Raw genomic sequence first — 13,727 nt, forward strand, 5'->3', positions numbered from 1 at the left:
CCGTGCGGTCCATAGTGAAATATCTGTATCCCCACTGTCACATGGCGGTCATAGACTTGCGCGATGCATATTATCATGTCCCAATCCACTCTCTCTTCCAAGGCTTCCTCAGGATAGCCCTCCACATGGACGGTCGGATCTGCCATTTCCAATACAAAGCCCTCCCCTTCGGTCTGGCCATCGCCCCGAGAATTTTTACAAAGATAATAGCAGAAATGTCAGCATATCTGCGTCAGAGAGAGGTCCTTCTGATTCCTTATCTGGACGACTTCCTGATTGTGGGCGCCTCAGCTTTCCATTGTGCGGCTCTTCTCCGGCAGGTGCAAGCTTCCCTGCGGGAGTTGGGCTGGTTGATCAACGAGGAAAAGTCCAGATTAATCCCATCCAAGGTTCAGCTATTTCTGAGACTCACTTGGGACTCCAACACTCAACTTTGTCGGTTGCCGCCTTCCAAAGTGGAAGCCCTCCGGACCCAGATAGACCGGACTCTGAGGCACCGGCGTATATCTCTCCGGGGTGCGATGTCCCTCCTGGGCTCCCTGACTGCGGCCATCCCGGCCATCAGATGGGCTCAGGCACACACCAGGGTCCTACAGTGGAATATCTTACAGCATCAGACCACTCACGGGGACCATCTGGACAGACTCATCATTCTCAAACATCGCACATTGCAGTCCCTCTATTGGTGGCTAGATCCGGTCCACTTGGGCAGAGGGGTGCCTTGGAGGGCGCCAGAGCCTGTGGTGGTAACCACCGACGCCAGTCTATACGGTTGGGGGGCACATCTGGACGCTCATTTCATTCAGGGACAATGGTCTGGAGAAGAAGCTCAAAATTCCTCGAATACAAGGGAATTGCTGGCGGTGGAACAGGCGTTATGTCGTTTTCTGCCGTTGTTAAGGGGTCGACATGTGAAAGTTCTGTCGGACAACCAAGCGACGGTAGCATATCTCAACCACCAGGGGGGTACTCGCTCCAGACACCTCATGGCCGTCGCAAGCAGGATCATGTCTTGGGCAGAGGCCCATCTGCGTTCCCTGTCGGCAGTGCACATCCGAGGGAAGGAGAACGATTTGGCGGACTTTCTCAGTCGCACCCAGTTTCACCAGGGCGAATGGTCTCTAAATCAGTCCGTTTTCAACAGGATAACGGGGATGTGGGGGGTTCCCGAGATAGACCTCTTTGCAACACGGACCAACAGGAAGGTCCCCCGATTCTGTTCCCTGGATCCAAGGGATCATCCCCACTCGGTGGACGCGCTATTGCTCAAGTGGGACTTCCGCCTCGCATATGCCTTCCCTCCACTCATCCTCCTCCCTGCAGTGCTCAGGAAGATACGGGAGGATCAAGCAGTCGTGATTCTCATAGCACCCTTTTGGCCGAAGAGGCCTTGGTTTTATTGGCTGACGCATCTGTCAGTCACCGATCCGTGGGTTCTCCCGGACCTACCGGATCTCCTATCCCAGGGTCCAGCCTTCCACCCACAGCACACCAGGTTACATCTGACGGCGTGGCTCTTGAGCGGTCGCTATTAGGCAATAAGGGATTTTCTCAGGGTCTGGTCTCCACCTTGATGCAGTGCAGGAAGCCTGTCACTACTCGCATTTATGGGCGCATTTGGGCAAAATTCCTGACATCTACGGGTGCGGATCCTGCTAAGCCGCCCTCTGTCCCGGTTGTCCTGGAATTTCTGCAGAGGGGTTGGGAACTGGGTCTCTCAGTTAGTACCCTTAAGGTGCAAGTCTCCGCACTAAGCGCCTTGTATAACCATACCCTGGCCGGAGATCCCTGGGTATCAAGGTTTATTAGGTCCTGTACTAGGGCTAAGCCTCGGGGAACCATGCCACTCCCGTCCTGGGACCTTAACTTAGTCCTTTCAGCTTTAACACGGCCACCATTTGAGCCCTTAGATTCTATATCTCTCAAGCATCTGTCCCTTAAGACGATTCTCCTGGTCGCCCTCACTTCTGCCCGTAGGGTTAGTGACCTTCAGGCCTTATCCATTTCTCCTCCGTATACCCAGTTTTTTGATGACCGAGTAGTTTTACGAACTGACCCTGCCTATTTGCCGAAGGTGCATTCCCACTTCCATAGATCACAAGAAATAGTGCTCCCCTCTTTTTATGCCAACCCTTCTACTCCGGAGGAGATGGAATGGCACTGCCTGGATGTTAGGCGTTGTCTTCAACGGTATCTGCTGGTCACCTCGGAAGGGAGGAGGGATAAGTCTCTGTTTGTAGTCTTCCAGGGTTGTAGAAAGGGGCTTAAGGCTTCAAAGTCCACCTTGGAAAGGTGGATCAGGGATGCCATCTCGATTACCTACACGGCCGGGGGAGAAGACGTGCCTCCTGGTTTGAAGGCGCACTCCACGCGAGCGATGGCATCTTCCTGGGCGGAGAGATCGGAGGTCTCCATCGAGCAAATATGTAAGGCGGCAACCTGGTCTTCTCCGTCCACCTTCTTTAATCACTATCGCCTTGATTTGTCGTTCACCGACATCACCTTTGGGAGGCGGGTTCTGCAAACTGTTGTCCCTCCCTAGGTCTTCCTCTCTGTAATTCTCTCGTGGTGCCGTCATGGGTGCTGGAAAAATACGTAATTACTTACCGGTAATGTGTTTTTTCTGAACCCATGACGGCACCCTTACATTCCCTCCCTGCACTTGGGGGTTGCTAGTTTGCTTCCCTTTTCACTCTTCTTCACTGGGCGGTTATGGTGGCGGGATATGTTTTTTAACGATGTTCCTTGTTTCGGAGGTCCTGTCATGCTCGGTAATCAACTGATGCGGGGAGAGGTGCCGCCCCTTTTTATTCTGGAGGTTTCCTGTCCTTGAAGGGCGGATCCCCTCTCTCGTGGTGCCGTCATGGGTTCAGAAAAAACACATTACCGGTAAGTAATTACGTATATTTGCAATAAAGAAATACTTAGCTTGTGTATCGGCCAATGCATGTGAGCCCAGTAACCATCAACCGGTGTATATATATATGAGATCACCTTGCCGCTGGTTACTGGTATATACAGCTCTGGCAAAAATTAAGAGACCACTGAAAAATTCTCTTTATATTTTTGAGTAAAATGTGAATTGTTTTTCCAGAGGTTTTCAATTGGGTCAGGTCTGGAGATTGAACCCCACTGACAGGGTTTTGATGTGGTGGTCCTTCATCCACACATTATGTGGCATGGCGCATTGTCCTGCTGGAAAAAACAGTTCTCAGAGTTGGGGAACATTGCCTGAGCACAAGGAAGCAACTATTTTTGCAGGATAACTTTGTATGCGGCTTGATTCCTAGATCCTTTGCAAAGTTTATTCTGCCCAATTCTAGCCTTGCTGAAGCATCCCCAGATCATCACCGATCCTCCACCAAATTTCACAGTGGGTGCAAGACACTGTGGCTTGTACGCCTCTCCAAGTCTCTGTCTAACCATTAGACGACCTTACTGCAGTCCTCTATGGTCCAGTTGGGCAAGGGCAAGTTCCCTTATTCATTGTTGGCTTTCTAGAGTGCAGCTGTATGTATTTTGTAGTTGCGTGTTTTCGGCTGGCACCTGTTCACACCCGTTGGATGTGCGAGTCATTTTTTTATATATATACATATATATATATATATATATTATATATAACTTGCTATAGTACCCGGCGTTGCCCACGATAGTAATGGTCTCTCTGCCTCTCTCCCAGTCGCTGTCTGTCTGTCTCTTTCCTTGTCTGTCTGTCTCTATCTCTGTGTCTATGTGTGTGTCGGTCTGTTTGTCTCTTTGCCTGGGCTGTCTTTAGCCGTTTATCTCTCTCTCTCTTTCCAGGGCTGTCTCTGTCTGTCTCTCTCTATCCGTCTCGCCACTGACATCATATTACCTTACACATAAGCTTCTTATACTAACAGTTTATTTTGTTCCTATAGCAACCACTGACAGTCGCTGTTTATAGCCTGTAGCTCCCACCTCCATTCAGTTTAATAGAGGCAGGATTTTTGGAGAGTAAGTGTAAGGCTATGTGCGCACTAGTGCGTTTTACCCGCGGATTTGCCGCGGAAATTTCTTGAGAAATGTCTGCAATCTTTGTGCAGACATTTCCCAGCAAATCCTATGTGAAAAAAAAAATAGCTGTGCGCACTGTGCGGATTTTTCTCAAGAAGTTTCCTTGAGAAGAATTTCTTGAGAAAATTTCTTGAGAAAATGAGCATGTCAATTCTTTTCCGCAGGTACCCTGGGGATTTCGGCAGTACAGCCTGCAAAATCCGCAGGGAACAACCTGCGGGAAAATCGCGGCAAATCCGCATGCGGATTTGGTGCGGATTTTTTCCGGAGGTCCGGAAATCTTTCACTCCCAGAAGTTTCTCAAGAAATTTTCTTGAGAAACTTCACGTTTCTAGTGCGCACAAAGCCTAAAGTGCGGGGTTAAAGTTTCCCGCCCAAACATAGTCTATGACGTTCCCTGAGTCACGTGGGGCGTCTGCAAAATTTCGTGATTGTAAAGGCGACTGCGGATTCCTTTAGTGGAGAGAGAGAGAGAGACACACACACTTGTATATATTAGATTTTTGGAGTCTTATCATTGTCCCAAGCGCTCCAGTGAAGTTTTATTTTAACCCTTCACATGACTACATGCAGCTCAGGTGCAGAGGCGGTTAACTTGAGCCCCCCTACCTCATGAGCAAAACAAACATCACATTAGATCCAGCAGTCAGAAGGTTAAAAGTGGTTCTTATCTATGGGGTCAGGGTGTCACATCCAGTATACAGAGGGTTAACCTCTGTGCTGATCTAGAAAAGATCTGGCTGGGTATTATATCTGTCATATAGAGGGTTAAATCTAGTGCTGGTCGGGGGTCCAGGTACTGCACCCGGCATATGGATGGGTGATTGAGAGGTCTGGATCCCCAGCATACAGAGGGTTAATCACAGGTCTGCTCTGTAGTATCTCCCCTGTGCCCGGGGTCCCCACCCTCTTTCACCTGCTGCCACCCTGCTCTGGAACCTTTGATAGTAGATTTGCAGCACCGCCCTGAGACAGACCAGCAGCGGGTGCCAGGAGGGACAGTCTCTTCATCAGGCTCAGCATGCAGAGAAAGCTTACGGTGGTGGAGGGCATGGCCCTGGCCGAGGACATTGCCCGAGAATGGGAGCAGATCCAGAGCTTCCAAGCAAGAGACGGGGATGTGTTACTGGACACGTACCCCAAATCAGGTGAGCCCCTGAAAACACTCCTAAGGTGGGGGGGCGGGGGGGGGGCATGGCATATTCTAGGAATAGGGACATATGCTGTTTTCTGGGGGTGCACGGCATGTTCTGGAGGTGCAGAATGTTTTCTGGGGGTACATGATATGTTCTAGGGGTGCACAATATTTTCTGGGGGTACATGACATAGGGTTACTCGCAACTGTCCTGCTGTACATTTAGTTGACAGAGCAGGGTACGGTCGCAGTCTTGGGGTGCATGCACTGCCCTCCTGTACATATCACATACTGGTGAGATGTATACACTGGTGTTTTGGCTTTTTCTGGTGGATTTGGAGAACTGTTTTGATCTGTATTAACTGTAGCCCAGAAGTGTGGAGTATCGATGTCACCAGCCATGTTTTCACAGGCTTTGTGTATAAAACTAGATTAACTGTAAAATCATGTGGCAACTAAAAGGGTAACTGCATTGGAGCACTGTGCCCAGTGATTGGCTGCAGTGGTCACAGGCTGCAGCTGTGATGTCCCTGCGGCAGAGAGGCGGTTTCTGTTTGATAATGATCAATAGTTGCTGCCATACTATACACAAACAGACTCTGTAGGGGGAACTGGGAAAACAGGCTCTGTAGAGCGAACTGGGAAAGCAGGCTCTGTAGAGCGAACTGGGAAAGCAGGGTCTGTAGAGGGAACTGGGAAAGCAGGCTCTGTAGAGCGAACTGGGAATACAGGTTCTGTAGAGGGAACTGGGAAAACAGGTTCTGTAGAGGGAACTGGGAAAGCAGGCTCTGTAGGGGGAACTGGGAAAGCAGGCTCTGTAGAGCGAACTGGGAAAGCAGGCTCTGTAGAGGGAACTGGGAAAGCAGGCTCTGTAGAGGGAACTGGGAATACAGGCACTGTAGAGGGAACTGGGAAAGCAGACTCTGTAGAGCGAACTGGGAAAGCAGGCTCTGTAGAGGGAACTGGGAAAGCAGGGTCTGTAGAGGGAACTGGGAAAACAGGCTCTGTAGAGGGAACTGGGAAAGAAGGCTCTGTAGGGGGAACTGGGAAAACAGGTTCTGTAGAGGGAACTGGGAAAGCAGACTCTGTAGAGGGAACTGGGAAAGCAGGCTCTGTAGGGGGAACTGGGAAAGCAGACTCTGTAGAGGGAACTGGGAAAGCAGGTTCTGTAGAGGGAACTGGGAAAGCAGGCTCTGTAGAGGGAACTGGGAAAGCAGGCTCTGTAGAGGGAACTGGGAAAGCAGGCTCTGTAGGGGGAACTGGCAAAGCAGGCTCTGTAGAGGGAACTGGGAAAGCAGGCACTGTAGAGGCAACTGGGAAAGCAGACTCTGTAGAGGGAACTGGGAAAGCAGGCTCTGTAGGGGGAACTGGGAAAGCAGGTTCTGTAGAGGGAACTGGGAAAGCAGGCTCTGTAGAGGGAACTGGGAAAGCAGGTTCTGTAGAGGGAACTGGGAAAGCAGGCACTGTAGAGGCAACTGGGAAAGCAGACTCTGTAGAGGGAACTGGGAAAGCAGGCTCTGTAGGGGGAACTGGGAAAGCAGGTTCTGTAGGGGGAACTGGGAAAGCAGGTTCTGTAGGGGGAACTGGGAAAGCAGGCTCTGTAGGGGGAACTGGGAAAGCAGGCTCTATAGAGCGAACTGGGAAAGCAGACTCTGTAGAGGGAACTGGGAAAGAAGGCTCTGTAGAGGGAACTGGGAAAGAAGGCTCTGTAGAGGGAACTGGGAATACAGGCTCTGTAGAGGGAACTGGGAATACAGGCTCTGTAGAGGGAACTGGGAAAACAGGCTCTGTAGAGGGAACTGGGAATACAGGCACTGTAGAGGGAACTGGGAAAGCAGACTCTGTAGAGCGAACTGGGAAAGCAGGCTCTGTAGAGGGAACTGGGAAAGCAGGGTCTGTAGAGGGAACTGGGAAAACAGGCTCTGTAGAGGGAACTGGGAAAGAAGGCTCTGTAGGGGGAACTGGGAAAGCAGGCTCTGTAGAGGGAACTGGGAAAACAGGTTCTGTAGAGGGAACTGGGAAAGCAGACTCTGTAGAGGGAACTGGGAAAGCAGGCTCTGTAGGGGGAACTGGGAAAGCAGGTTCTGTAGAGGGAACTGGGAAAGCAGGCTCTGTAGAGGGAACTGGGAATGCAGGCACTGTAGAGGCAACTGGGAAAGCAGACTCTGTAGAGGGAACTGGGAAAGCAGGCTCTGTAGGGGGAACTGGGAAAGCAGGTTCTGTAGGGGGAACTGGGAAAGCAGGTTCTGTAGGGGGAACTGGGAAAGCAGGCTCTGTAGGGGGAACTGGGAAAGCAGGCTCTATAGAGCGAACTGGGAAAGCAGGCTCTGTAGGGGGAACTGGGAAAGCAGGCTCTATAGAGCGAACTGGGAAAGCAGGCTCTATAGAGCGAACTGGGAAAGCAGGCTCTGTAGAGGCAACTGGGAAAACGGGCTCTGTAGGGGGAACTGGGAAAACAGGCTCTGTAGAGGGAACTGGGAAAACGGGCTCTGTAGGGGGAACTGGGAAAACAGGCTCTGTAGAGGGAACCGGGAAAGCAGGCTCTGTAGAGGGAACCGGGAAAGCAGGCTCTGTAGAGGGAACCGGGAAAGCAGGCTCTGTAGAGGGAACTGGGAAAGCAGGCTCTGTAGAGCGAACTGGGAAAGCAGGGTCTGTAGAGGGAACTGGGAAAGCAGGCTCTGTAGGGGGAACTGGGAAAGCAGGTTCTGTAGGGGGAACTGGGAAAGCAGGTTCTGTAGGGGGAACTGGGAAAGCAGGTTCTGTAGGGGGAACTGGGAAAGCAGGTTCTGTAGGGGGAATTGGGAAAGCAGGTTCTGTAGGGGGAATTGGGAAAGCAGTCTCTGTAGGGGGAACTGGGAAAGCAGGCTCTATAGAGCGAACTGGGAAAGCAGGCTCTCTAGAGGGAACTGGGAAAACAGGCTCTGTAGAGGGAACTGGGAAAGAAGGCTCTGTAGAGGGAACTGGGAAAGAAGGCTCTGTAGAGGGAACTGGGAAAACAGGCTCTGTAGAGGAAACTGGGAATACAGGCTCTGTAGAGGGAACTGGGAATACAGGCTCTGTAGAGGGAACTGGGAAAGAAGGCTCTGTAGAGGGAACTGGGAAAGCAGGCTCTGTAGAGGGAACTGGGAATACAGGCTCTGTAGAGGGAACTGGGAATACAGGCTCTGTAGAGGGAACTGGGAATACAGGCTCTGTAGAGGGAACTGGGAATACAGGCTCTGTAGAGGGAACTGGGAATACAGGCTCTGTAGAGGGAACTGGGAATGCAGGCACTGTAGAGGGAACTGGGAAAGCAGGCTCTGTAGAGGGAACTGGGAAAGCAGGCTCTGTAGAGGGAACTGGGAAAGCAGGCTCTGTAGAGGGAACTGGGAAAACAGGCTCTGTAGAGGCAACTGGGAAAGCAAGCTCTGTAGAGGGAACTGGGAAAGCAGGCTGTGTAGAGGGAACTGGGAAAGCAGGCTCTGTAGAGGCAACTGGGAAAGCAGGCTCTGTAGAGGGAACTGGCAAAGCAGGCTCTGTAGAGGGAACTGGGAAAACAGGCTCTGTAGAGGGAACTGGGAAAGCAGGCTCTGTAGGGGGAACTGGGAAAACAGGCTCTGTAGAGGGAACTGGGAAAGCAGGCTCTGTAGAGGGAACTGGGAAAGCAGGCTGTGTAGAGGGAACTGGGAAAGCAGGCTCTGTAGAGGCAACTGGGAAAGCAGGCTCTGTAGAGGCAACTGGGAAAGCAGGCTCTGTAGAGGGAACTGGCAAAGCAGGCTCTGTAGAGGGAACTGGGAAAACAGGCTCTGTAGAGGGAACTGGGAAAGCAGGCTCTGTAGGGGGAACTGGGAAAACAGGCTCTGTAGAGGGAACTGGGAAAGCAGGCTCTGTAGAGGGAACTGGCAAAGCAGGCTCTGTAGAGGCAACTGGGAAAACGGACTCTGTAGAGGGAACTGGGAAAGCAGGCTCTGTAGAGGGAACTGGGAATACAGGTTCTGTAGAGGGAACTGGGAATACAGGTTCTGTAGAGCGAACTGGGAAAGCAGACTCTGTAGAGGGAACTGGGAAAGCAGACTCTGTAGAGGGAACTGGGAATACAGGCTCTGTAGAGGGAACTGGGAATGCAGGCACTGTAGAGGGAACTGGGAAAGCAGACTCTGTAGAGGGAACTGGGAAAGCAGACTCTGTAGAGGGAACTGGGAAAGCAGGCTCTGTAGAGGGAACTGGGAAAGCAGACTCTGTAGAGGGAACTGGGAAAGCAGGCTCTGTAGAGGGAACTGGGAAAGCAGACTCTGTAGAGGGAACTGGGAAAGCAGGCTCTGTAGAGGGAACTGGGAATACAGGTTCTGTAGAGGGAACTGGGAAAGCAGGCTCTGTAGGGGGAACTGGGAAAGCAGGCTCTGTAGAGGGAACTGGGAATACAGGTTCTGTAGAGCGAACTGGGAAAGCAGACTCTGTAGAGGGAACTGGGAAAGCAGGCTCTGTAGAGGGAACTGGGAAAGCAGACTCTGTAGAGGGAACTGGGAAAGCAGGCTCTGTAGAGGGAACTGGGAATACAGGTTCTGTAGAGGGAACTGGGAAAGCAGGCTCTGTAGGGGGAACTGGGAATGCAGGCACTGTAGAGGGAACTGGGAAAGCAGACTCTGTAGAGGGAACTGGGAAAGCAGGCTCTGTAGGGGGAACTGGGAAAGCAGGTTCTGTAGGAGGAACTGGGAATACAGGTTCTGTAGAGGGAACTGGGAATACAGGTTCTGTAGAGGGAACTGGGAAAACAGGTTCTGTAGGGGGAACTGGGAAAACAGGTTCTGTAGGGGGAACTGGGAAAGCAGGCTCTGTAGAGGGAACTGGGAAAGCAGGTTCTGTAGGAGGAACTGGGAATACAGGCTCTGTAGAGGGAACTGGGAATACAGGTTCTGTAGAGGGAACTGGGAAAACAGGTTCTGTAGGGGGAACTGGGAAAGCAGGCTCTGTAGAGGGAACTGGGAAAGCAGGCTCTGTAGGGGGAACTGGGAAAGCAGGTTCTGTAGGAGGAACTGGGAATACAGGCTCTGTAGAGGGAACTGGGAATACAGGTTCTGTAGAGGGAACTGGGAAAACAGGTTCTGTAGGGGGAACTGGGAAAGCAGGCTCTGTAGAGGGAACTGGGAATACAGGCTCTGTAGAGGGAACTGGGAAAGCAGACTCTGTAGAGGGAACTGGGAAAGCAGACTCTGTAGAGGGAACTGGGAAAGCAGACTCTGTAGAGGGAACTGGGAAAGCAGGCTCTGTAGGGGGAACTGGGAAAGCAGGTTCTGTAGGAGGAACTGGGAAAGCAGGTTCTGTAGGGGGAACTGGGAAAGCAGGTTCTGTAGAGGGAACTGGGAAAGCAGGCTCTGTAGGGGGAACTGGGAAAGCAGGTTCTGTAGGAGGAACTGGGAAAGCAGGTTCTGTAGGGGGAACTGGGAAAGCAGGTTCTGTAGGGGGAACTGGGAAAGCAGGTTCTGTAGGGGGAACTGGGAAAGCAGGTTCTGTAGGGGGAACTGGGAAAGCAGGTTCTGTAGGGGGAATTGGGAAAGCAGTCTCTGTAGGGGGAACTGGGAAAGCAGGCTCTATAGAGCGAACTGGGAAAGCAGGCTCTCTAGAGGGAACTGGGAAAACAGGCTCTGTAGAGGGAACTGGGAAAGAAGGCTCTGTAGAGGGAACTGGGAAAGAAGGCTCTGTAGAGGGAACTGGGAAAACAGGCTCTGTAGAGGAAACTGGGAATACAGGCTCTGTAGAGGGAACTGGGAATACAGGCTCTGTAGAGGGAACTGGGAAAGCAGGGTCTGTAGAGGGAACTGGGAAAGACGGCTCTGTAGGGGGAACTGGGAAAGCAGGCTCTGTAGAGGGAACTGGGAAAGCAGGCTCTGTAGAGGGAACTGGGAAAACAGGCTCTGTAGAGGGAACTGGGAAAACAGGCTCTGTAGAGGGAACTAGGAATACAGGCTCTGTAGAGGGAACTGGGAATACAGGCTCTGTAGAGGGAACTGGGAAAGCAGGCTCTGTAGAGGGAACTGGGAAAACAGGCTCTGTAGAGGGAACTGGGAATACAGGTTCTGTAGAGGGAACTGGGAATACAGGCTCTGTAGAGGGAACTGGGAAAGCAGGCTCTGTAGAGGGAACTGGGAAAACAGGCTCTGTAGAGGGAACTGGGAAAGCAGGCTCTGTAGAGGGAACTGGGAATACAGGCTCTGTAGAGGGAACTGGGAAAGCAGGCTCTGTAGAGGGAACTGGGAAAACAGGCTCTGTAGAGGGAACTGGGAATACAGGCTCTGTAGAGGGAACTGGGAATACAGGCTCTGTAGAGGGAACTGGGAATACAGGCTCTGTAGAGGGAACTGGGAATACAGGCACTGTAGAGGGAACTGGGAAAGCAGGCTCTGTAGAGGGAACTGGGAAAGCAGGCTCTGTAGAGGCAACTGGGAAAGCAAGCTCTGTAGAGGGAACTGGGAAAGCAGGCTGTGTAGAGGGAACTGGGAAAGCAGGCTCTGTAGAGGCAACTGGGAAAGCAGGCTCTGTAGAGGCAACTGGGAAAGCAGGCTCTGTAGAGGGAACTGGCAAAGCAGGCTCTGTAGAGGGAACTGGGAAAACAGGCTCTGTAGGGGGAACTGGGAAAGCAGGCTCTGTAGGGGGAACTGGGAAAACAGGCTCTGTAGAGGGAACTGGGAAAGCAGGCTCTGTAGAGGGAACTGGGAAAGCAGGCTCTGTAGAGGGAACTGGGAAAGCAGGCTCTGTAGAGGCAACTGGGAAAACGGACTCTGTAGAGGGAACTGGGAAAGCAGGCTCTGTAGAGGCAACTGGGAAAACGGGCTCTGTAGGGGGAACTGGGAAAACAGGCTCTGTAGAGGCAACTGGGAAAACAGGCTCTGTAGAGGGAACTGGGAAAACCGGCTCTGTAGAGGGAACTGGGAAAACAGGCTCTGTAGAGGGAACCGGGAAAGCAGGCTCTGTAGAGGGAACTGGGAAAACAGGCTCTGTAGAGGGAACCGGGAAAGCAGGCTCTGTAGAGGGAACTGGGAAAACAGGCTCTGTAGAGGGAACTGGGAAAACAGGCTCTGTAGAGGGAACCGGGAAAGCAGGCTCTGTAGAGGGAACTGGGAAAGCAGGCTCTGTAGAGGGAACCGGGAAAGCAGGCTCTGTAGAGGGAACTGGCAAAGCAGGCTCTGTAGAGGGAACTGGGAAAGCAGGCTCTGTAGAGGGAACTGGGAAAGCAGGCTCTGTAGAGGGAACCGGGAAAGCAGGCTCTGTAGAGGGAACTGGCAAAGCAGGCTCTGTAGAGGGAACTGGGAAAGCAGGCTCTGTAGGGGGAACTGGCAAAGCAGGCTCTGTAGAGGGAACTGGGAAAGCAGGCTCTGTAGAGGGAACTGGCAAAGCAGGCTCTGTAGAGGGAACTGGGAAAGCAGGCTCTGTAGAGGGAACTGGGAAAGCAGGCTCTGTAGAGGGAACTGGGAGTACACGATCCGATAGGGGAACTGGGAATCCAGGCTTTGCTGCTGAAAATGATGAGGGACGTGATGTTAATACCAGATCTTTTCCTTCTCACCCCAAACTTCAGGAACTACTTGGATGCAGGAGATCATTGATCTAATAATGCACAATGGAGATGAGCAGATCTGCAGGAGAGCCGCCATCTACGAAAGGATCCCGTTTATTGAACTGCTCCACCTGATGAAACCAGGTAAGAGGAAGGAGACGCTGCCATAGATTCAGTGTAAAGAGTAACAATTACTGAGTGACACTGGTGAGGTCTCACTCTTATACCGCCCGCTGTGTGACTGTATAAGGAGCGGCGTATAATAGCGCCCGCTGTGTGACTGTATAAGGAGCGGCGTATAATAGCGCCCGCTGTGTGACTGTATAAGGAGCGACGTATAATAGCGCCCGCTGTGTGAGTGTATAAGGAGCAATGTATTATACCGCCCACTGTGTGACTGTATAAGGAGCGGCGTATTATACCGCCCGCTGTGTGAGTGTATAAGGAACGGCGTATAATAGCGCCCGCTGTGTGAGTGTATAAGGAGCAATGTATTATACCACCCACTGTGTGACTGTATAAGGAGCGGCGTATTATACCGCCCGCTGTGTGAGTGTATAAGGAGCAGCGTATAATAGCGCCCGCTGTGTGAGTGTATAAGGAGCAATGTATTATACCGCCCGCTGTGTGAGTGTATAAGGAGCGGTGTATTATACCGCCCGCTGTGTGACTGTATAAGGAGCGGTGTATTATACCGCCCGCTGTGTGACTGTATAAGGAGCGGCGTATAATAGCGCCCGCTGTGTGACTGTATAAGGAGCAATGTATTATACCGCCTGCTGTGTGACTGTATAAGGAGCGGTGTATTATACCGCCCACTGTGTGACTGTATAAGGAGCGGCGTATAATAGCGCCCGCTGTGTGAGTGTATAAGGAGCAATGTATTATACCACCCACTGTGTGACTGTATAAGGAGCGGCGTATTATACCGCCCGCTGTGTGACTGTATAAGGAGCGGCGTATAATAGCGCCCGCTGTGTGACTGTATAAGGAGCGGCGTATAATAGCGCCCGCTGTGTGAGTGTA

The 13,727-nt window shown here is 51.9% G+C and overlaps 1 protein-coding gene across 1 annotated transcript in view; it reads left to right on the forward strand.

Annotated features, from left to right (window-relative positions):
- Window positions 1–4,902: 4,902 nt before the first annotated feature.
- LOC142259445 (sulfotransferase 1 family member D1-like) overlaps window positions 4,903–13,727 on the forward strand; it is a 39,115-nt gene continuing 30,290 nt past the window's right edge. The window contains exons 1-2 of the mRNA XM_075331862.1: window positions 4,903–5,183; window positions 12,723–12,845. Coding sequence (XP_075187977.1) covers window positions 5,057–5,183; window positions 12,723–12,845 — 250 coding nt within the window. The 5' untranslated portion in view covers window positions 4,903–5,056. The remainder of the gene's footprint in view (window positions 5,184–12,722; window positions 12,846–13,727) is intronic.

Source organism: Anomaloglossus baeobatrachus (genome assembly GCF_048569485.1).
Source record: "Anomaloglossus baeobatrachus isolate aAnoBae1 chromosome 9 unlocalized genomic scaffold, aAnoBae1.hap1 SUPER_9_unloc_1, whole genome shotgun sequence".
Lineage (NCBI taxonomy): Eukaryota > Metazoa > Chordata > Amphibia > Anura > Aromobatidae > Anomaloglossus > Anomaloglossus baeobatrachus.